General features: G+C 37.8%; 1 protein-coding gene across 2 annotated transcripts; it reads left to right on the top strand.

Moving 5' to 3' along the window:
* The first annotated feature begins 487 nt into the window (after nt 1–487).
* Nucleotides 488–24,407, top strand: RPE65 (retinoid isomerohydrolase RPE65). Of its 2 annotated transcripts, XM_066376548.1 has the most exons (14): nt 488–561; nt 1,637–1,719; nt 3,619–3,769; nt 5,499–5,606; nt 5,709–5,850; nt 9,797–9,944; nt 11,279–11,360; nt 11,597–11,729; nt 11,837–11,976; nt 12,636–12,765; nt 20,246–20,360; nt 20,459–20,553; nt 20,657–20,768; nt 21,875–24,407. In XM_066376548.1, exons 1-14 carry the CDS (start codon nt 551–553, stop codon nt 22,024–22,026), a joined length of 1,602 nt encoding a protein of 533 aa, XP_066232645.1. In that variant the 5' UTR covers nt 488–550; the 3' UTR covers nt 22,027–24,407. The 2 variants fall into 2 exon arrangements, with proteins under 2 accessions (XP_066232645.1, XP_066232646.1); XM_066376549.1 differs by lacking the exons at nt 20,246–20,360; nt 20,459–20,553.
* Nucleotides 24,408–24,866: the final 459 nt, after the last annotated feature.

Genomic DNA, 24,866 nt, shown 5'->3' with positions numbered 1-24,866 from the left:
GTGTTGATTAGTTTTCTATTACCCCTGCAGAGCTACAAGATCTGTGAAAAGAGGGACTGTGCCCTTCTCTGGTCCATTGACAATGGGTAACTTATATCTTTTTAAAATAAGTGAAGGAACAAGTGAATGAGGGAGAAGGTGAGAGCAAAGAGGTGGTAGAGGGGCTGGGCACCAGAGCACAGTGCCAGGTTCCTGGGGGGACCTGGGTCAGCTCAGGCCCCTTGCTAGCCACTCCCATACAGCGCCTTTCTTTCTAATCCATTTTTCGTTCTCTTCGGGAAGGATTGAGGTCACTGGAAAAGAGCCAAAAAAATAAAAAATAAATAAAGTTATGGGAATGGCAAGTCCAAAGAGTGCTGAAGCATTAGGAGGATCTGAGTGCTGAAAGCCACTTCTGTTCCCCTTTCCTCAGCCAAGGGGGTGGGAAAGGGTTCTCAAAGCCATCACTCCTTGTAGGAGGATTTAGAAGGCATATAAAGGGCCTTGGCTCAGGACTTGCTTCCTCACTCCGTGGTTGGTACCACAACTCTCAATCCTCCGCTGAGAGAAGATGTCCATCCAGTAAGTGTCTCTGGGAGATTTCTTTCCAGTGTTGTAGTGGGTTGATGGTAAATGAGCTATTTCAAGAGCTCCCAAAGAGGACCACTGGTCTGTTTAGGGAAGGTCTTGGGTCTTAATGAGGGAGTTTCTTCCTATTTATATATTGAAGTAAATATCTAAAATGCAAGTCTAAATTATAGTGGGATCTGTGTGACTTAGAATGGCCCTTGGGAGCAGCTGTGAGCTGAGGAATTCAACAAGGCAGGTCTGGGCTCCACTGCTCATTCAAACACTTCCCAGCTATGTGATTTGGGGCAAATTACTTAACATGTTAAAGCCTAAGTTTTCTCCATATATAAAATGAGTATAACAATAGTACTTACCCTGCTGTGTTGTTGTGAGATTTAAATGACCTAATAACATACAAAGTTGTTTTTAAGGTATATGGCACATAGTAAGTGCTTAGTAAAAGATAACTATCATAATTAGGAAGTCTGGTTAAAAGCCCTACTCTAAAATAGAGCCAAAGTGAGGAAGCAGGAAATAAGAAAAAATATTAAACTATATTTAAAGAGTACTGTAGGTCTTGGAGATTGGCAAAGACCTAAGTGATGTTGGTATAACATGGGTGAAGAATGAAGGACAAGATCTAACCCAAAATCCTGTCTTCTGTAAACTCCCAGGAGGGAGAGATAAGACTGTGAGGTAAGAGACACAAGACATGGTAAGGTGAGCATGTGGACGAGATAGCAATTCTGTGGGAAGGACCCAAGAGATGTTAACAGCAGGTTTAGTTGATTTATCTTAAGAAAAATGGAAAACTGCAGAGAGCAGGACTAAGTCCACTAGGACATTAAAATGGAGGTCATTTTCCCTAACGTTAAAGAAGGAACACTGACCTGGGCCCTTCTTGCAAACCTGATTATGTTTCTGTCCCCCAAGTGCCACGTGCTCCCTGAGCGGAAGCTGGACTAACAGCCTGAATTGGCTTTGAGCCGGAGAACACCTTTTGTCCTGGAACTTTGCCTCTGCCTCTGCCTTCACGGACTTCTTTGAGTATTAACAGGGGCTTCTTCCTCATTGTTCTGCATTTCAGAGTCGAGCATCCTGCTGGTGGTTACAAGAAACTGTTCGAAACTGTGGAGGAACTCTCCTCGCCGCTCACAGCTCACGTTACAGGTTGGTTTCACTGATCTTGAAGCCATCCTCTTTTTCTTCGAGATCTGTCTTCTTCCTCTCTTTCACTGGCCCCTCTCTGTAGTGGGTCCCTATTGGTTATTAAAGGGAATCTGGAGGTTCAAGATTTCTATACCCAGAACCCATTTCCTCTCATTTACCTTTTCTTTATTTCTCTAACATTGGAAATGCTACCTAACAGGAATTTCTTGAGGACTAGGACTACACCTTTGTCATCTTTAAACTGCCAGTGCCTAGCTCAGTGCCTGGCACATAAGAAAGGCCCTATAAATATCTGTATGTCTGTGTCTGGATAGATAAGGGCCTAGTGACAAGCATGTAGAAATATTATATTATGGGGTGGTAGGTTTTATGTCCACTATACTGGAAGAATCTTGGTTCGGGATTCGGGCCAATGCTGGTGATAATGACAGCTTTATAATTTTAGTGCCTATGAATCCTACAAGTTACTTAAACTTTCTGAGGCTCAATTTCTTCACCTACCAAAACCCAAATTTTGCCTCATGGGGATGTTGTAAAGATGAAACAAGATAATGTATATAGAAAGATTCACCCAGTATCCAAAACAGAGTGATCAGTAGGTAGTAGTACTATTGTTATCATTATGCAAAGACATCATATAACCCACATAGCACACTTGCTTGGACATGGTGTTAGAGCCATGTCCAAAGCCTGGGCAAGTCTTTTTTCTCCCAGTTTCCTATTCTGTAAAATAGAAGGGATAAGCTAAGTGTTCTTAACTAAATTCTGATGTTAACAATTTACATTCTAGCAAGTAAATGAATGTTGTGCCTTTCAGTTAAGTCGTGCCTTCTTAAATATTTTATCAGAAATATAGATCTGTATGAAGTGGATTGCTGAAATTGAGCCATAGAAAATAATCCATTTGTTTAAAGAAAGAAAAAATAATTGGTAAGATTAAGCAAACACTGCCAAATCCTGCACTTTTCAAAGGATAAAAGGGCACAAACGTCATGGCTGAAACTGAAACACCGCAAGGTCTTTCCTGTGTACCCCTCATTTTGCAGATGAGGACACTGAGGCCTAGAGATGGCACATGGTGAATCTTCAGGCGGAATCCAGGCCCCTAACAGCCAGCCCTGTGTGTGCAGTTTCTGTTACAACAGGTTGACTTTCACCTGGGCAGCAACACATACCCTCAAGGGAACATAGCTCTAGATTTTAAAAGGCCAATATTCTTCTTGTTGCATTTAACTGATCTTTTTTCTATAGACCATCATTTTTAGTGTCTTGACCTCTACTCTTAATCCATCCTTCTTACCCCTACTTAATTATATCAAGAAATTTGAAATTCTTCTTAAAAGTGAGAGGTTAGAAAAAGGCAAATCTATTGGTATCTGGGGAAATCTGTTAAGTAGAGAATCCCATTCTCCTCAAGATGTTTTTCCCTGTCTCCTTCCAACCCCATATTCCTGCTATGAGACATTGTCACATTGTTTCCCCTCCCTCTCTCCCTTCTTTCTTTCTTCCCCTATCACGTGGCTTGGTTGGTCCAAGCATCAGCCTCAGGCACTGAAGATAGCTTGGTTGATTTGAGCGTTGGCCCCAGAAGGGAGTTGCCAGGTGGATCCCGGTCAGAGTGCATGCAGGAATCTGTCTTGCTATCTCCCTGCCTTTCACTTAAAGAGAGAGAGGGAGGGAGAGAGAGAGAGAGAGAGAGAGAGAGAGAGAGAGAGAGAGATGATCAGCAGGCATTTCCTAAGTGCTGCCCAGCATAAGAGCCATGAAGGAAAGTCACTGCCTGCTTTGAAAGAAAAGGCTGCCATTCAGGCTCCTAATGTAGTCCCTGTGCCTCACCAGGGACAACCCAGTCAAGGGCAGGAAAGAGAAGCAACGTTCTGTATCTCTTATTCATCACAGGCAGGATCCCCCTCTGGCTCACGGGCAGTCTCCTTCGATGTGGACCAGGACTCTTTGAAGTTGGATCTGAGCCATTTTATCACCTGTTTGATGGGCAAGCCCTCCTGCACAAGTTCGACTTTAAAGAAGGACATGTCACATACCATAGAAGGTAAAAGAACACTAGACTCCACTCCCCCTACTAAGGGTGGGGCTTAGATCAGCTCCTCTTCCCATGGGCTTTTCAACCTCCAGAACCCAAGAGGGGACTTATAAACTCACTTTCTCTCAGAAGCCACTTGGGCCATTGTATCGGCATGGACATCTGGGAATTGTGTTATACAATAAAGGAGAAACTAAGAACTAGGCCTTTGGGGTCTAACATACCTGGCTTCAAATTCTATATCTACCAGATACCTATGGCAAGATGTTAATATCTAGTTCTTGTTTTTGTTGTCTCTGACATGGGAAGTAATAGAATCTACTTTAGGGTTCATTAAAGGAGTAGATAAGAGCACAGTACCTAAGCAACTGTATTCAGTAATAATAATATTATTATAGTTATTGTTATTATTAGACCATTGGCTCTCTTGACTTCTTCCCAATTTTTATAATTAAAAAGGTCACAAGGAAGGAGATGGGGTGCCACCAAGGAGGTAAAGACCAAATATGTGCTAATGATACAAGAATGAGAAGTTTTATAAAAATAAGAGATTGCTGCTAACAGGCTTGAAGTCCTAAGCCATCACTCAGAAAGCACCTATAACTACCACAATAAATAGTTTGTCTTATGCTTTAATATTCTGCCCCATTAGAGACTTATTATTATTATTATTCTATTTAGAGAGTGGAGAGAAAGAGAGAGAGAGAGAAGGGGAGAAGGAGAAGAAAGCATCAACTCCCATACATGCCTTAACCAGGCAAGCCCAGGGTTTTGAACCCACGACCTCAGCATTCTAGGTTGACACTTTATCCACTGTGCCACCACAGGTCAGACCCCATTAATGGCTTTCTTGATCACCACAGACGTTAGGCACTCTAAAGAGATATCAAATGAAAGAGAAAATGGAGACTTAAAGTAGTCAGGATAACTTGGACTGTAATAAAAGAGAAGCTGATGAGACCAAGAAAAAATTTAGCTAATAGAAGTATGTTTTGAAGGTCAGACAAGGCTTTCATATGCCTTCTGAAGACTGGGTATTTTTTTTCCTCTTTATGATTTTGTTTCTTCATCTATGAAATTTTAAACACTTATTATATAGATTAGACTAGAGGAAGGGTAAGATTAGACTTTAATTGGCTCTGTACATGAGAAATCCCAGGCAACATATACCATCTAGTCTGGGGTATGGTTCAGGAGGTCTGCCTGTTCAAGAGACTATATTAAAAAATACTTACCTTTAAATTAGCAAAATAATATTTAAAATTGAAGAACAACACAAGAGGAATATGAGAGAGATGGAAAGGAATAGAATTTAGCATATCATGTCCTATATTTCCCACTAGGTAGGCTGATGGGTTATGGGCTACAGAAAGTCATAGGACATATGTCAGCTACCATGGGACCTGCACGGTGCAATATGGGAAATGCATAATTCCCATCTCTGGCCAACTTGAGTTGTAACCCAGCTTGGCCACAAATGCCAATCACTTAACTTCTCTGAGTCTGAAGTTCCTTATCTGTCATTGTGAGATTTATAAGACATAAATTTAAGCTCATAGCCCATTGTTTCTTTCTCCATCAGTCACCAGGAGAAAGTGACTTGACAATACTCTTCATTCTTTATGTTGTTGATTTATGATTCTGACTCAGTAAGGACACCCAGGCCATTCTAAGCTCCACATGAACTGCACTGATTGCTCTTGTCTATCATTCTTTCCCATGTCTTAATGTCCTTCAGGTTCATCCGCACTGATGCTTACGTCCGGGCAATGACTGAGAAAAGGATTGTCATTACAGAATTTGGCACCTGTGCTTTCCCAGACCCCTGCAAGAATATATTTTCCAGGTTACTGAAACCCAACTGCATGTTTTAAAAGACATTTCACAATAGCATTTTTTCTCTCATGGTTTGACCATTATTGGACTAAAAAACTGTTTCCTTCTGTAGGTTTTTTTCTTACTTTCGGGGAGTAGAGATTACTGACAATGCCCTTGTTAATATCTACCCAGTGGGGGAAGATTATTATGCCTGCACAGAGACCAACTTCATTACAAAGATTAATCCTGAGACCTTGGAGACAATTAAGCAGGTAGGATACATATGCAGATGACATTGCTCAAGAATTTAGGATTCCAACTTTTAAATCAGCTGTGCAATTTGGTTGAAAGAACATGAGAGCCAGATTTTGAAATTTTAGCTTTGTCCTCAACTACTAGCTATATGCCATAGGGCAAACTTTGTTTCTTCATCTATGAAATTTTAAACACTTATGATATGGATGGAAGGAAACCCTTAAAAAGGGCCTAACATATTCATTCATTAGCGACACGAATACTTTTTTGAGTTCTGCCATGTACCAGAAATTATGCTGGGTGCTAGAGATACATCAATGTATAAGACAACACAGTCTCTGCCCTTGGATTTTATAGGCTAGCATGGTCCTGGCACATGTCAGATGTTCCAAAAAATTTAAAGCTATTAACATTGAAAACACTGCTGTTCATGATTCAAGGCATGAATAGGCTGCACCAATTTGTCCCTTATAGATACTTCTTATTAGAAATAGAGCTATATTTTAAATGAGATAGCATAGAGAAAAATATTAGCATTATTAGAAAGTAACAAATTTTGCTGAGAACTTAATCTCAATCCAAATTCAGTAAAATAGATTAACATTTTCAACCAATATTCATTAAGATGTAACTTTGAAGGTGTTGTTCCTGTCTTCAGAAAGCTTAACAACTCAATGGAGAAATCAAACAAATATACAACTTAACTCTAATGGGACACATAATGTGAAGAGTCCTTTAGAAGAGAGGAAACCCTCCATGAAAGCCCAGAGAAGAGATTAGTTTTGGTTGCAGTTGGGGGATGCAAAGTGGCACAGATCAAGGAAGATTAAAAAGGCTTTTATTTGAGTTAGAAGTTAAAGGAGAGGAACAACTTCAATAACTTTGAAGAAAGGGTATTTCAGGTAAAGGGAGTGACATTAAGATATAGAGAAAAGAAAATAGGAGATATGTTCATGGAAACTAAAGAATACTTTCTTTGGCTAGATCGGCAGTATTTCTCAGTAGAGAAGCTAGTAGCATTGGGCAAGAGATAATTGATCACTGTCCCACATATTACACTGGTTTGGCAGCCCTGGTCCCATCCATTAAATACCAGTCATGTCCTCAATCAATGTGTAAACCTAAAATGTTCCCCCAATATTTCTAATTCCCCCCCTAAGCTGCAATACCACTCCCATTTGAGAACTAGTGATCTAGACCAGCAATTTTCAACCAGTGTGCTGAAAACCATGTTGTACGTGACTGTTTAGTTAGGAAGCACTGACCTCTTTCCCTTTAGATCAGCGGTTCTCAACCTGTGGGTTGCGACCCCGGCGGGGGTCGAACGACCAAAACACAGGGGTCACCAAAACACAGGGGTCGCCCAAAGCCATCGGAAAATACATAATGCATATATTACAGTTATGAAGTAGTCACCAAAATTATTTTTTGGTTTGGGGTCACCGCAACATGAGGAACTGTATTGCAGGGTCACGGCATTAGAAATGTTGAGAACCACTGCTTTAGATTGTTAAATAAAAAAACAGCCAACACAACAAGAGTCGCCTGGTGTGAATGAATCAAAATTATATCTAAATTTTTTATCAGATCAGCAAAAAGTATATTTGTTGGTGTGCCACAGAATTTTAGTAATTAGTTTTATGTGTTCCATGAGATTAAAAAGATTGAAAATCACTGATCTAGAGCATGCAATGTCAAGGGAAATAGTAGGACATAGGGTACATGAAATTAAAAGTTTGAATAATGGACAAAAATTTTAAATGTTTTTTTTAGCCAATGGGAAGCTGCCAAAAGTGTTTTGCTCAGTAAAATGACATAAGCAGAGCTATGCTTTAGGATATTTAACCTGCCACATGTAAACTACTACATATGGGAGGGCAAAGATCTAAGGGAACAGGAGACCAGTTACATGGAATTCAAGACCAGAAATTTAACATAGTAAGAATAGAAAGAAAAAATTGTTTCAATGCTGGGTCTTAATGTCACAGCTGATTTACAACTCTCAACAGATTACTAAGGCTTAACATACTCTCAATATGTCTTTCTTCATTTCTTTTTTTCTTTCTTTCTTCTTTTATTATGTATATTTGTAACCACATATGAGTATGTGTGCAGATCATTTAAAGAAGAACTGAAAGGGACTCTGATAGTGAGTTTGCATTACAACTGCCATGGTAATTTAATTGGAAATATAAATTCATGATATGATTCCAGAATAAACTTTATTAGTGGTCAGGCTCCATTGTGAAAACAGTGTTGTATTCTGACTTTACGTAAAATTATAATTTTTAAAAGTAGAGATTTTTATCTTTACTGTTACTGAAATAGTCTCCTAATCGGTACCTTTGCTTCCTGACTGATTTCTTAAATACTAATTCCCTATATCAGTAGAAGCAATATTTCCAAAACGCAAGTATGAGTGCATTACTCCCTCTAAGACACACATAGCTTCCAAGATAAAGTACAAACAAGAGCCTTTGTGGCTGGTCCATTCTTATTTCCACTTCTCCTTGCATGCCCTTCATGGTCACCAAGATAGTCCCCAAACAACACATGCTCTTGCACAACTCTGGGCCTGTACATTAGGGCTCCCTCTCTCTGGAACACACTGTCACCTTCTCCACCTGAATAACTTTTATTCATCTTTCAAGCATTAGTTGGAGTCATCATCTCTGAGAAGCCCTGCCTACTCTCACAGTCTAGGTTAGATGACCTTTCTCTACAGATACCGTTTTACACTCCCAGAACTACAAGACCAGCTTATTGGTCTACCACATTGCTTACAAATAGAACTTCCTATAATGATGGCAGTGTTCTCTGTCTGCATTTTCCAAGTGCAATTGTGCATTTGAAATGTAGCTAATATGACTGGGGAACTGAATTTGAAGTTTTATCTACTTATAATTAATTTGTATTTAAATTGCTATGTGTGACTACAATATTGAACAGCAGAAGTCTAAAATGAAGTTCTCAAAAGCATGGACCATTCTTGTTTTTCTAAACCCTAGCACAGTACTTGGAATATAAGTTCAAAGAGTACATGATGAATGAATGAATGAATATCTCAGATATCATTAGTAAAGATGCTAAAAATTCCCTATGCTTTAATAGGTATTCTCCTAATCAAATCGAAAAAAAATTGGTTAGACAAATATACACTCCATCAATTATTTATTCAATAAATCTTTACCAAACAGGTCCCTGGTAGAAATTCTAGTGCTGACTTTGCCAACATGTGGATCTGTCTCCTTGAACAAGTCACTTGACCTCTCTGGGACCTCATGCTCTCCTTCTGTACACCAACAGTTTTGTGTTAGATTTTTGGTTTTGAATTTTTTATGAGATTCCAAATTGAATTAAAGCACTAAATTCTCTCTTCAAAAACATTTATTTGTACTAAATTCAAATTTTTACTAAATTCAAAAACCAGGAAGTTCATGGTTCCCCTGAAATCTATTAAAACTTTCTATAATAGATGAATCTTGGGGTTCCTTTAAATTTTAATTTCATAGTCTGTGCAAGACCCTGGATTTGATATTTAGGTTATGCCATACAAAATTACTATTTTTATAAAATGAAAAAATTTAAATATCAGCTATTTCATACAATTTAGCTAATACAATGAAGAAGAATATAAGAAGTTCCAGGATTCAAATTTACCGTTGTTGGAGGACAACCTGCATGTGCAAAAGGAAATGATCTAACTAGAACAGTGTATGATACACATCAATGAAAGAGCACAGTCAAGAAGAATTCTAAGATTTCAGAGGCACATGGGGTCAGTATGGCGGTCAGAGGAGAGCTCTCCACTGAGAGCTCTCCAAGAGGGTAGGACCCAGAGAGATAGAAAGAGAAAAGGCATTTAGGTGAGGATGCAAGCAGTAATGGTAAGGTCAAAACTAGGGACCAATGGTGCAACATAATCTTTCTCTTAACATGGATGATATTTGCTCCCCTTCACAGGTTGATCTTTGCAACTATGTCTCAGTCAATGGAGCCACGGCTCACCCTCACATTGAAAATGATGGAACTGTTTACAACATTGGAAATTGCTTTGGAAAAAATTTTTCAATTGCTTACAATATTGTAAAGATCCCTCCACTACAAGCAGGTCAGTTTACCAATTTGACTCTTCCTAAAACTAGTAATTATATTATATGATAGTTATAGGAAATACAAGATGCCAGACTACGTTATCAGATAATTCTATACGCACAGTTAAATTACCCTCAGATTTCAGGACAATTGCCCTCAATCTTACATTATTAATGGCCAAAGGCACAATAGCAGGAAATAACAGTTTGAAAATAGCATGTGGCCAATTTCTATTTCACAAAGTTTCAAAGACGTAGTGTCCACACGTCTTATATGTGAACTTGGTCATATAAGAAATAGAATCAAATGTAGCAAGCATTTATTGAGCACTTATTCATGGGTCAGGCAAAATTAAATTTTTATTCAAACATATGCATATGCACAATAGCATACACACACATATGAGACGTACTGTTATTTTGTTTATGTTTCATTCACAGAACTGAAAACAAATCTATTACCTCAAATTAATACTGTAACTAAAGAGTATTAAAACAGGATGGAGTACTCTTTAGAAGTCTCCATTCATCTTCCATTCATTGCCAAACATTTGATAACCATCTTGATGACAGAATTATCTAAATATATATGGATTTTTGTTTAGTATTACTTAATATATTTCTCAAAGTATAGTCCTACCAGCAGCATCATCGGGGAACTGAATAAGTAATCCTGGGAGTGAGCCCTCAATTAGTATTTTAAGAAGCTCTTTACCTGACCTGTGGTGGAGCAATGGATAAAGCGTTGACCTGGCACACTGAGGTCGCTGGTTCAAGACCCTGAGCTTACCAGGTCAAGGCACATACAGGAAGCAACTAATACGAGTTGATGCTTCCTGCTTCTCGCACCTCTTTCACTATCTCCCTCTCTTTCTCTCTCTTTCTCCTCTAAAAATCAATTTAAAAAGAAAAATAAGTTCTTTGTTTGATTTTAATACACAATAAGGTTTTGAAGACTACTGAGTAGTAAATGAACTTTAATGTGCATAAGAATTACTGTGCGGGGCTAGTGACATAAACCCAAATATACTATCCTCTGTAGGCATTGTAAAAGGCATTGTGAGCATACTGAAGTTTTGCTTGACTTAGAACCCACCTCCAGCAGTGAGACGTTACTCCACTGACTCTGCCTGCCACAATGCTATTGGAGTGCACCTTCCTAAATCTGCTGCTATTTGGATTTTCCTGGGATTGCAGCTTCACATGACTAAGAAAATGAACATAAGCTCTGAAAAATGAAGATCTGAAAATGTACTTCTTTGCTTGCATAAGCTGTTCTAAGTGTTTGTGTATAAAAAAAATAATAAAATAAGAGCCTGTTCCAAAGGCTTTTAAAATCATTTTATTTCAGACAAGGAAGATCCAATAAGCAAGTCAGAGGTCGTTGTGCAGTTCCCATGCAGTGACCGATTCAAGCCATCTTATGTCCATAGGTAACTTTGAAAGCCTGCTATGAATCTTCAGGAAAAAATAATTCTAAAGATATGCTTTGCCTACCTTTGATACTAATCCTGATCAACTTCTCTTGCAGAAACCTAAATTTAAACATAATTAATTTCATGTAGGCACTGTTGATTCGTGTAAGCAAGTATATTTCATGAGTATATATTTCTCTGTGGTTTGAGAATATGCCTGTCTCATTCACAAGTCCATTTGTGTTTCTGAACAGTTTTGGTTTGACTCCCAACTACATTGTTTTTGTGGAGACACCAGTCAAAATTAACCTGTTCAAGTTCCTTTCCTCATGGAGTCTTTGGGGAGCCAATTACATGGATTGTTTTGAGTCCAATGAAACTATGGGGGTAAGTGATACATTCATTTGTCAGGTTTGTGATCCTGAAAAAGGTGTGTTTCATAATGCACACTCTTTTTTTTTTCAATGCATCAAAATATTTTTCTCATTTTCAAGGTGTGGCTCCATATTGCTGACAAAAAAAGAAGAAAGTATCTCAATAACAAATACAGGACCTCTTCTTTTAACCTATTTCATCACATCAATACCTATGAAGACAATGAATTTCTGATTGTGGATCTCTGTTGTTGGAAAGGGTAAGAAAGGACAGTGGATAATTGTTACATCTTTCATTGCTACTAGAAATTATGTTCCTTTTTGAGAGATGCTGCTTTCAATATTTAACCTGAATTATATTCTAAAATGCAGGAAGTATGTTTAAGTTGCAAGATATCACTGAAAGAGCTGTAGAGAGGTTAGGTAATCGCAAACACCCACAAACAGAACATCAAAGCCATGGTTAATAATTAAAAACTGAGCAGGATGTCTAAAAACAGATCAGGTCTATGAACTGGACCTGAAAACATAAGATTCTGTTACTTTAAGCTTGACAAGATTCCCTGGGGGGGCCTTGAACTCCATCCACTCTGGGTTTAGGAAAAAGAGGTTCACTTTCTTCAGATTTGCCAGATCACTAAAGACAGTAGCACCCAAAGACACAGACAGAGTGGTAATTGAGGAGCAGAACAGAATGTATCCAAGGCTGCTGTTATTTAAATATATCCATGAGGCAGGTTTCTTTTTTTTGACCCAGCATGGGCAGGAGGAAAATGGCTTTAATATATCTGGGTCAGTAGCAGTTTCTGGGGTGGGGAATAAAGAACAAGCAGGCATTTGTGCTTTTAAGTATGCTGAATCATCTCTCAAAAATCATTTGTAATTGTGTGTGTTCATGTTTGACTTCTTATCTTTGCAGATTTGAATTTGTTTATAATTACTTATATTTAGCCAATTTACGTGAGAACTGGGAAGAGGTGAAGAAAAACGCCAGAAAGGCTCCCCAGCCTGAAGTTAGGAGATACGTACTTCCTTTAAATATTGATAAGGTAAACATCCTCTACATAGACTTCAGATATAACTGAAATGTTTCCTCTCTCCTGGAATTTGTTCTCCTGTTTTATGTTCATACCTACAGTCCTACAATTTCAGAGCTGGAAAGAACTTTAAAAATAAACTAATTCAACTCCATTTTACAAATTAGCAAACCGAAGCTCAGAAAAGTGATAGGACTTAGCCGAAGCCAGCTGCAAGCAGGGCCAGAGTGAGAATCAGGTTTATGACTGAAGTCTGTAGCTCTTTCATTTACAAAATCCTTTTAGAATACACTTGCTCAGTAAATAGTACAGACTGCTGATTCCCAGGATTCTTTGTCGATAATATACATAATCTAATTTCAATGCTTTGAAATTCTAGAGAGATGAAGCATCAAAAAGGGTTCTTGTAGGGAAATCAGCCCATTATTTTGGTTTTCTACAAATCTTCTGAAAACTTTATGAGAAGATAAAAATCATTAGTAGCCTTCAACTGTCATTTCTTTATCTCTAAATTTTCTTTTATTTCATCAGAGATTATCTTTTTGGACTATTAGAATAACATAGAGAATCTTCAGTGTAATAGTAATGCCAAAGTTAAGAAAAAATATAATTTCCACAACCAATACATAAATATACATTCTCATTTATGTATATATGAGGTCTATATACAAAAGTAGTTGAGGCAACTATAAGGAATTTATAAAACATTGTATCAAGGCTTATTTAGATCAGATGTAGTGGGAAATAAACCTAATTTAGAACAAAACCCAAATCCTCTTGAGCAAGTTTATAAGCTCTACAAAGAATGCTAAAGAGGTAGGATATTGGTGAGGAACATTACAGTTAGGTGAAGGAGCTTCTACAGAGGCAGGAAAGAGTTAAAAAAACAAAACTTCATATAGAAAGGTAAAGGAGTTGCTAGGTTCATTCAGAGCATAGGGGAGATGGGCATTAAGCAAAGAGACTAGAAAGTAGGTTGGAGTGATATTATATGGAGCGTTACAGCCTTTGGGTATTACATAAATAATAGGGAGTCACTGAAGTATTTGCAGTGTGGGGGGTACGACATATTCAAATCTATATTTTAGAAAGGTCACTCTAGTAGTACTGTGGAGGAAGATTTGGAAGGTGGAAAGTCTACATGCTAAAAGCTCTATTATAAGACTAATGCAACAGGGCAAATAAAAGAGAGTAAATGTCTAAATGAAAGAAAATGGTAATGGAGAGATAGAGGAAGGTACAATGTTCAGAAATATTTTGGAAGTAAAGTCATCAGAAGTTGGTGACTCATTGCATGTGAGAGGTTAGCGAAAGAGGAAGGGGCTGAAGACAACTTCCAGATTTCTGCCTTGAGCAGTTGAGTGAACGGTGGTATAATTAGCTGAATTGGAAACACTGGAGTAGAAGGAGCTGATTTAAAGGAAAAAGAGTAAGAGTTATTTTATACATGTTAAGTTTAAGGTACCCAGTGGCCATCCCAGCATAAATGTTCACTAGGCAGCTGGTATATACAAATCTGGAGCTCAGAAGAGAATCATGGTGAGAGATCGGTCTAAATACTTTAATAGGCACTCTTACTTCCCCTTATCTCGTCTTCCACATATAACTCTCTCCACATTACAAAGTGAAGAAAAAGGATTTTTCTAAGAATCATCATTGCCTGAAGAAAACCCACCTAATTATAGAACGGTGAACTTCAGTGATGATGAAAAGTGTCACCCTGGACACCACCTTCTCTTTCTTCCAATAGTTATTAAGTTACCACTATAACACTGTATTGTGCCCACTGCTTCAGTTGGAACATCAATAGGATATGCTTCTTATTCTCCTGGAACTCATTACATTGTTTAGTAGGGAAACAAAAATGATTCAGTAATCATAACGCATGTCTGTGTTATGGTGAGGGAGGGGTAATTGCTTTGGTTATTTAGTTGTTTGGAGAGATTCATGCATCATAGTCATTGGCAGTATTTTGGCAGAAGAGATGAGATTGAAGCAGACCAACTGAGGACAGGAGGAATAGGTTGAGGAAAGACAGAAGTAGGAAAAGCTGAGGGAACTAATTATGATCTAACTGGTTAGCAAAAGTAGTGGAATAAATGGGGCATAAAGGCTACAAAAGTAGGTTGATAATCTTCAAAGCCTTTAAGGACAAGCAGTTTGTTTGGCAGGTGATAGGGAGACAGTGAAAGTTTTTAAACAGAAGAAAATCACATTCAGAACTGGTAGACTGGGTATCAATGTACTAACTTTCATGACTGTCTCTACTACTGCCTTCCCTGAGCAAGTCACTTGATCATTCTAAAGTTCAGTTGCCTATTCTGAAACCTTACTAAATTGTTAGAAATAATAACTAAGGTCATTTGCAGCTTTAATATTTTGATTTCCTAAAATAAAGCTGTGTTGTATGTAAGTAATAGTGGAAGTTCAGAAGACTAGAGACCTGGGTTAGGAGACAAAGTTACTCAGGTGAAAGAAAAATGAAATGATAGGCACAGAGAAACACAAGCAAAAATGAGAGCCCTTAAAGGTAAAATGAAAACAATCTGGCATTTGATTGAATTGCAGAATAAATTAAATCTTAGACATGCAAAAGACCATAGAGATCCTTTAAGTCTACCTTTCTAGAACAGTGACACCTTTGGAAATAGGGAATGTAACAGGCAGAGCAGGTAGGGAGATGAATATAAATTGTAGAAATATGAGGAAGGTGAGATAATGAGAAAAAGTGCTTAAGTCAAACAGACCCTGGCTTGGCCATGTCCACTACTTACTGTGCACTTTGGGGCAGAACTTTAAATCTTTTTAAATTTAATTTTCTTTATCTATATCAGCCCTATAGGGTTGTTGTGATCAATAAATATGGTAATATATGTCAATTAGTGAATATAGTCTTGGCAGAATGTTAAGTGTTAATTAAATATTTATTATCATCAGCAGTAACAATAAAATCAACATCAGCAACATCTTCATAAAGGCTTTTATATGTAAATGTAGGTGCTTGTGAGACAAGTTCAAATTGGAAGAAAAGAACTGATAGTTGTTGATATTGAAATTATCAAATATGAGATAGGTGAGACTGCTAACAGGAAAAAACTTTAGAGAAAGTTTTCTAAACATACAATTTTTTAATTTAAAAAATGAGAAAATTGATAGCTATAAAACACTGACACAAAAGAAAATATGGCCAAACACAGAAGTTTGGAAACACCCAGGTACAGAAAGTGGGAGAAAAGGAGAAGCCAGAAGAAGAAAGAAGGAAAATCACCAAAGAGCCATAGTTACATCTAAGAGAGGGTGATGCCACCTAGGATAGTGCAAGTGAGGGTTTCCTGGGTACCCACTGCTATAGACAAGGTGAAAAGGATAAAGACTCAGAAGAAAACACCAGATTTGGCGATCTGATCTCCACGGGAATAGAATGAGAGAGGCAGAAATCAGTTTTCATGGCACTAAAGAAGAGCAATTGGTGAGAAAGGGGGAGCAGTCACTGTAGACCACCTTTTTAAAAGTTTGGCAGCAAGGGAAACAATAAATTAGGGGAAGGAGAGACAACAAACAGATTGAGGGAAGGACAAAATGAGAGGGAAGAGTCTAAGATGACTAACGCTTCCAATTTACCGATTAAGATAATGGTGATAGCTTTAAAATATATCTTTATTAATTTTGAATGGTGCATTAAAATGGTCAATCAAAATGATATAAAAAGCTATAAACTGAGAAGTCGCATTCCAATCTCTGTCTGCACCCATTTCATTCCATTCCTCTTCATGTCTATAAGTAACTTTTAATGTTCCTTTTACTCTGTTTGCTTATGCAAATAAAAAAAAACAAATGTGTGTGTGTATACACACACAGAACACACACACAGAATTATTCCCATTCTCTTCCACAAAAAGCAACTTTTTATATTTTTATACCCACTGCTCTGTTTCTTACTTTTTATTTACCACTATACATGAAGATCTTGCCCTTTCCAACTGTAGTTGTATTGTTGTGAGCATCCCTCACTGTTTAGCAACAAAGTTGTTTGCAGTCTTTGGCTAGACAGATAATGCCATTAGGAATATCTGTGGGTGTGATTTCATACGTGTACAGATATATAAACAGGATAGATTCTGAGAAATGAGATTGCTAGATCAAAAAATGAATGCATCTCCTTTTTTATTTTGTTTTGTTTTAAGGTAGGATAAGAATCAAAGGAAGAGCTAGCTTTTTGAGGAAAGCAAAGATAATGTTATAGATTTCTTACATTAAAAACCTAATATAGCCTGACCAGGTGGTGGCGCAGTGGATAGAGCGTCAGACTGGGATGCAGAGGACCCAGGTTCGAGACCCCGAGGTCGCCAGCTTGAGTGCGGGCTCATCTGGCTTGAGCAAAAAGCTCACCAGCTTGGACCCAAGGTCGCTGGCTCGAGCAAGGGTTTACTTGGTCTGCTGAAGGCCCACAGTCAAGGCGCAAATGAGAAAGCAATCAATGAACAACTAAGGTGTCGCAATGAAAAACTGATGATTGATGCTTCTCATCTCTCTCTGTTCCTGTCTGTCTGTTCCTGTCTATCCCTCTCTCTGACTCTCTCTGTGTCCCTAGGTCTGGAATTGGGGTAGGTTTCCTCTTTGTTCTACTTTGCTGTTTTCAGACCATTTTTCCTTTCATTCATCCTTAAAATCCCCCAATTTTAAATTTCATTCTAATTCATTATGTAGCCAAGGCGTATGTACATGTATACATATATACACTTATTATTGTTGTCATCTACTAACCACCAGTCTCTCTCCCTTCTGGCTCAATGTCACACTTCCCAGTCCACTCCTGACTTTCTGTGACTTCCAGATATGCATCAGAGTTGATTCTTCTAACAACCTGGTGTTTCAGTTCCTTGACCTCTTCCATTGATCCTATCTTCCATTCTGTCTCAGCCATTCATTCCCTATAGTCATGGCTTTGACATTGGCATTGCCTAAGACTTCTATGTACTCCATCAATAATCTTAAATTCATGCATGAAACATCTTACTACCACCTCTTCACCAAGAACCTTCAATCTCCTAAATTATTATAATCCCACACTCTCTTGAAGACTTATCCTTCCCTCCTTACTTAATTAAATTTCCATGATCAATAATTCAACCCCTTGTATATAGATCTTTATTTCCTGTGCCTCTGTCTTATTTTATCAAACTCATTTTTCAAAACCACAAGCCTAATTAAATTATATTCTCTACCCACTCCATGCTTATACCTCCGAAGCTCAAATTAAGTGTTGAAAACACACAGTCATGTTAATTGGTCCATTTTAAAAATACATGACCACAAATCCTGCCTCTACATTTCCCAACCTCATTTACTCTCCCATTTGCCTAGTTAAATATTTCACACCCTCCTCTCTTCAAACTTTTAACACCTCCCACCTCCACATTCAAACTCAGCTGATGGCTCTGCTTCTTATTCTACTGAAACAAATGAAAGAAATTGGAAAAGAACGTAGACTTCTGCTACCACATCTACCCACCCACCAGCATCTGTACTCACACTGAATTATCCATCATCTTATCCAGAACTAGTTGTTCCTACCCTCCCTCACCCACTCCAGGACTTCACTCTAGCAGTCCTCCCTCTTTCTTATACTACCACTCTCCTCCCCTTTACATTGGATCACTCATATCATACTATTGTTCTATCCTCTTACAAAGTCTTTCTCTTGACTCCTCTTGCCCCCAGCAGCTACTTCCTTATTTCTCTTCTTGTAGACCTCTTAATGTGGGAGAGCACCAAAACTCAGCCTTTTGCTCTATTTTTTATCTGTATATTCACTCCCTTTGTAAAGACTCATGGTTTAAAACAGCTCACATTTACGTTTTCAACTTTCCTTTCAACACAAGGTTCACATATGTTACTGTCAACTCCATGTTTCCATTTGGATATCCAACAGACATCACAAACTTAATAAGACAAAAACCTAAATTTCTCCTTTTCCCCACCAAAAAACTCATCCCACCTTCAACTCACCCCACCTTCAATAGCCTTCATCTTTTTGTGACAACATTTAATTGTTTAGGCCAAACGCCTTGGGGTCATACTTGACTCCTCTATTAATTTCATGCCATGGCTTATATATCAAAATCACCCCTAGATTCTCCCCTTCACTTCTCACTGATTCTAGTGTTACCAGCCTAGTTCTAACCATTGTTTTCTTTTGACCTGACTACTGTACAACATGCTGGTTTCTCTGAGTCCATTCCTGTATCCCCTCTTCTCCCAAGTCTAACAGAACAGCCAGAACACTGCTAACTTCCTCATCTCTTACAAACTTTGTCTCAAATGTCACCTTTTCAATGAGACCCACCCTGACCACCTATTAAAATTACAACTCACCTACCCATCACACTTCTGATCCTCCATACTCTTCTCTATTTTTTTCTCCCCTTATTTATGATATATGATACACTTTTTCTATTAATTATATTTATTGTGTATGTTCTGAAACTGGAATGTAAGCTTCATGAGGACAGGGACTTCACTCTCTGAAATATCCCAAATGTCTTGAATAGAGCCTAGCACAATACATGTACTCAAATGCTTGATACAGGTATCATTGAATGCGTATGTTCTCGGAAAGGGCTGATGGTATCAATGTCTTCCATAAGTAATCTGAAAAATCACTTGTATTGGTGGGAGGTGGTAACAAGAGATCACAGAAAACATCTGGTCCAGTAGTTTTTCTATTTTATTCTTTTTAACAAAAGACTGTAAAATATTTTTCAAGCAAAATCAAAATATTCCCTATCTATAAAGGAGATGAACATTATAAATGGATCCCTGGGGGGTTGAAACCTTTGTTGTTCTGCAGAAATATACTTTCTTATTTTTCCAGAGGCCTTTTTCTTTGAGAACAGTCTCCTTTTACAGTTGAAAATGGAAGACCTAAGAAGTTATATGACTTTCCCACTGACATAGACCCATACAGCTTTGACAGCCATGTTCCTGACCTGCCCCTTCTAGAGTTTTCTGTACTGCTCCTCCCTACATTTTAATGTAAGAAATAAAAAACTCAGGAGACAGCCTGACACCACTCAGGTGGTGCAGTGTATAGAGTGTCGAACTGGGATGCAGAGGACCCAGGTTTGAGACCCCGAGGTCACCAGCTTGAGCGCAGGTTCATCTGGTTTGAGCAAAGCTCACCAGTTTGGACTCAAGGTCACTGGCTTGAGTGAGGGGTTACTCGATCTGCTGAAGGCCTGCAGTCAAGGCACATATGAGAAAGCAATCAATGAACAACAAGGTGTCGCAAAGAAAAACTGATGATTGATGCTTCTCATCTCCCTCCGTTTCTGTCTGTCTGTCCCTATCTACCCTTCTCTCTGACTTTCTCTCTTTCTGTCCCTGTAAAACAAAACAAAAAACTCAGGAGACAAAACTTGGCAAGACTGTGCATCTATAGCTACTTGATTTTTCTTTCCTGCTCACTGAGGTTTCTGTTATCCTTTCTTAGGCTGATACAGGCAAGAATTTAGTCACACTCCCCAACACAACTGCTACAGCAATTCTGTGCAGTGATGAGACCATCTGGCTGGAACCTGAGGTTCTCTTTTCAGGGCCTCGCCAAGGTGAGATGATACAGAGAAAACCTCATGTGAGGGGGAACAAAATGTTCCACTCAAAGAGATTTCACTGGGTTTTCCTAAGCATGTGCTCTATTTTGTAGCATTTGAGTTTCCTCAAATCAATTACCAAAAGTACGGTGGGAAACCTTATACTTACGCATATGGACTCGGCTTGAACCACTTTGTTCCAGACAGGGTAATTAATCCCTCTCATTGCTATTAGAACAGTACTTGAAGTCATATGCTCGTTAAGTGAAGCATATTGACCAACTGATTGATTTTTCTTTCTTAACAAACAGCTCTGTAAACTGAACGTCAAAACTAAAGAAACTTGGGTATGGCAAGAGCCTGATTCATATCCTTCAGAACCCATCTTTGTTTCTCACCCGGATGCCTTGGAGGAAGATGATGGTAATGAAAGCATTAGATGTAACCAAACATTCTTTTTTTTACTGGAGTTCATGTTATTAGTTCGCTAAGAGGGGAGTCACAGTAATTGTTCTCTAATGTTCAGAAATGATGCTTAGTACTACTGAATGTAAGCTTATTTGAAAATGAGTTTCATTTTGTAGCCAGGTCTCCTTCATTATTAGTGCAAATAAAATGCTAAAGCACCACCTGGTGTCACGATGGACCACCAATGACTGCTCTAGATGACAGGGGAAAGGAGGGAGAAAGAGCAGTGTGAATTCAGGGCTTTGCCTTTCTTGACCCAGATGCATTTATGAAAAAAGAATACAGTTCTAAGGAAGGAAATTGAATATTTTAACAGATCAAAGAGAATGACTGTGGCTTTGTGACTCTAGTTTTGTTTATTTCTTTTAGTAGGCTGGGGCTAGAAAGCGATGCAGAGATATAGCCTGTAAAACAGCAACTTAATTACAAAGCATCAGTCTTAGTTAACTATTGGTTAGCTGGACTTAAAATATGGAAAACCACAGCGAAATGAATAAAATAAGGAATTGTAGAGCCATTTCACAACTGATTTTACACATACACCTCATCCAACTAAAACTGCAAAAAGTTTGTTCTCATTTTGTTTGAAGGAAGTAAGCTTCCAGATAGGTCTTGGAAATTATAGGAATAACATACGTTACTATTGTCAAAGTCTTACAGTACCCATTTTTCATTTATCCCAAGCCTCTTTTTGAAGTAGGTAGAGCAGATGGTGTATCTTATGTTACAAATAAGAACACAAATCAATTCATTCAATTAATGAACACCTTCAATGTTCTAAGTATTATAATAAGCTACCAGGCTTCAAACAGAGGGCAAGAGCGATATGGTCACCCCCTTCCTAGAGTTTATAGTATACACAACAAGAAGAGTTTAAAAGACCCTTTCAGAGTGGTCACCCAGTGAAGTGGTGGAAGAGTCAAAGCAACATATCAAGTCATATGTTTTGTTTTGGTTTTTTGTCAATGTAATACTTTCTATATCATTTCAGTGACTTTTAATCTATGTCCCTGGGCATTTTTTAAAAATTCAACGTTGCCTTATTTACTTCTGATTAACAGGTGTGATTCTGAGTGTGGTGGTGAGCCCTGGAGCAGGACAAAAGCCTGCTTACCTCCTGATTCTGAATGCCAAGGACTTGAGTGAAGTTGCCAGGGCTGAAGTGGAAATTAACATCCCTGTCACTTTTCATGGACTGTTCAAAAAATCCTGAGTGCATTCAAGCAAGATATGGTTCTGATGACAAAACCAAGAAAAAGCATAGTCAGGTCTGCAATCACATTCTGTTCAGTTTTAGCCTGCTACATTATATGGTTTTAACTTGCAAATGCACACTATTTTGCAATGTTTTACAGAAAGCACTGAGTTGAGCAAGAAATTCCTTTTGAAATAAAGTATATATTTAGAAAATCAAACTCTCTGTGAGACAGACCATAACTAAAAAATCCTTTATATAGTTAGAAATCAAATAGAAAATGAATGTGAATTTATTTAACTGTATTTTATTCTTATTATAAAAGTATATTTTAGGTACTTACTTGATTCAATATTTTTTTAATATTTAAAAGCTAAAGTCCTCTACCCTTGATTGAAGCTTTGCTGAGTCAAGGGAGTATCATGCAAAAAAAGCTTAATTAGCACATGTCAAACAAAACTCTCTTTTTCAAACCAGGGACAATCATCTAAGAGGAATCATTGTAATTATATGCATATAGTATCTGCACAAAGATTCTCAAGTTTTGTGAACTTTAACATTTTCATTTAATATAAGCAATTATTACTCTTTCTGATTTTACAATGAGGAGACTTATTTCTAATCAACTGAGTGTGCTCCATCAAATAACATCAGAGATTATTGAAAGCTTATATAACATCAAAACAATTATATATATTAGTGATTGTAATTTTTGAGAAACAGAACATAAAATACAAATATAATTTCTACTTAAAATCGGAGTATGGGGTAATGTTAGAGAGTTTTATTCTCTATTGTTTCTTCTGCTTAAATATATTTGAGTACTATACAACCACTCGACTGAAGAGAGAGAAAACATTAAATCATTAACATTCAGATATATATAACACATTCTAAGCACTTTTGTTTTTAACTTATTGTCTTCTGTGCTACATATTGAAAAGTGGAGATTGACAAAAATTGTTATTCTATACTTTAGTCAAGGTTCTATTTTATACTCAAAAATATTATATACTGTATCATTGTATTTTAAGTGATCAGCATTGTGTTTGAGTAAAAATAGCTTAAAGGAACAGACCACCCCAGGTACTTGATGTATCAATTTGATTTCTTTATTTTTTTTCCCCAAGTTAGAAGCAGGGAGGCAGTCAGACAGACTCCACATGCATCTGACCAGGACCCATCAGGCATGCCCACCAGGGGGTGATGCTCTGCCCCATCTGGGGCATTGCTTCTTTGTAGCTGGAGCCATTCTAGCACCCGAGACAGAGGCCATGGAGCCATCCTCAGAGCCTGGGCCAACTTTGCTCCAATGGAGACTTGGCTGTGGGAGGGGAAGAGAGAGACAGAGAGGAAGGAGAAGGGGAAGGGTGGAGAAGCAGGTGGGTGCTTCTCCTGTGTGCCCTGACCAGTAATTGAACTTAGGACTTCCACATACCAGGCAATGCTCTACTGCTGAGCCAACTGACCAGGGCCTTGATTTCTTTATTTAAATCAAATGCAAATTCGTTTTTAAAATTATAGATATTCATTTACTTTTCAAAGAAAATGTATTATTACAGAAAAGTGGAAATTATAATGTAAAATCATACAGAACTCAACTAAGCTCAACTACTATTAAAATTTTGGTATTTGCCTTTTACATCACCCCCACCCCTCCCCTATGGATTTTTAATTTAATCACTATTTCTCTAGGAGTAATTGCTAAATAGAACTAGAAATCTCACAGAAAAGGAATAAATGCCCCACACTAACATGGGATATGTGAATGTAGATAAACATTAGTCCATTTTTTTTTTATCTCTGGACATGGAACATGAACATAATTCCACACAAAAAAAGTTATGTATATACTTATTTTAAAAATGCATAAAATAAATTAGTAAACAATTACTGTTTTACACTTATCAAATAGTCCAAATTTAACAGAATTTCTAAAACTTCTATTATACTTTCTACACTTGCCAATTACTCCTTGCCTTCTTTCCATTTTTTCTCCATAAGCAAGTCCTGTAATTTGGTATGCCCACCTCGTCTCCTGCTGTAGGATCCCATTCTGAGCAGAGAGAGAGGCAGATCTGATTAAAATAACATTCTACCAATGCCATTTCACCAAGATTGCCATTCCCTTTATAACCATTGCTAAGATTATACAAAGAAGGCTTAGGAGCCGCTTTTTAAGTCCAAGGATGAAATGTGAGCTTTAAAAACGTAATATAAGGGAGATTTGAGTAACTTGGACATTTATATTAAAAAATTAAGAAACCTGTTTTCTAAGATCCAGAGCTACCCATTTTGGGGAACTAGAGAACTATGTGCCATCTAAAAACATAAATCTATATCAAGGAGAAAATTCAATTGAATTAAAACAAACCTAAAAATAAAAATTTATTTTTAAAATAAGTCCTTTTATTTTCCATTTTGGGCACCTTGTATTTGTCACAGCCAAGAGGGAATGATAATAAAAACTTTGACAATATCAAAAGGTAATTAACAACTGATAATTGCCTCATGGCAAACAATCTAGACAGAGTCCCTGCATTAGATTCTAAACCAGAAAAGAACAGAAGACCACAAAGGCAGCCTGCCATTCGGGAATTCTGAGGCAGCATTCCATTGTTCCACAGTCTGGCTGGAGAATAAAATGCAGTGCTTTCTTCTGTAAATCTGATAGGATCAATGATTAGGATTATAGAGAAAATATCCCCTAAGGCAGTGGTCCCCAACCTTTTTTGGGCCACGGACCGGTTTAATGTCAGAAAATATTTTCACAGACCGGCCTTTAGGGTGGGACGGATAAATGCACAAAATAAAATTATGCGACCGGCGTAAAAACTGTGGTGTTTTTAAATATAATT

Source organism: Saccopteryx leptura, chromosome 3 (genome assembly GCF_036850995.1).
Source record: "Saccopteryx leptura isolate mSacLep1 chromosome 3, mSacLep1_pri_phased_curated, whole genome shotgun sequence".
In the NCBI taxonomy this organism is placed as follows: Eukaryota; Metazoa; Chordata; class Mammalia; order Chiroptera; family Emballonuridae; genus Saccopteryx; species Saccopteryx leptura.
Note: the sequence above shows the minus strand (reverse complement) of the source record. Positions and strands in the feature narration are given on the sequence as shown.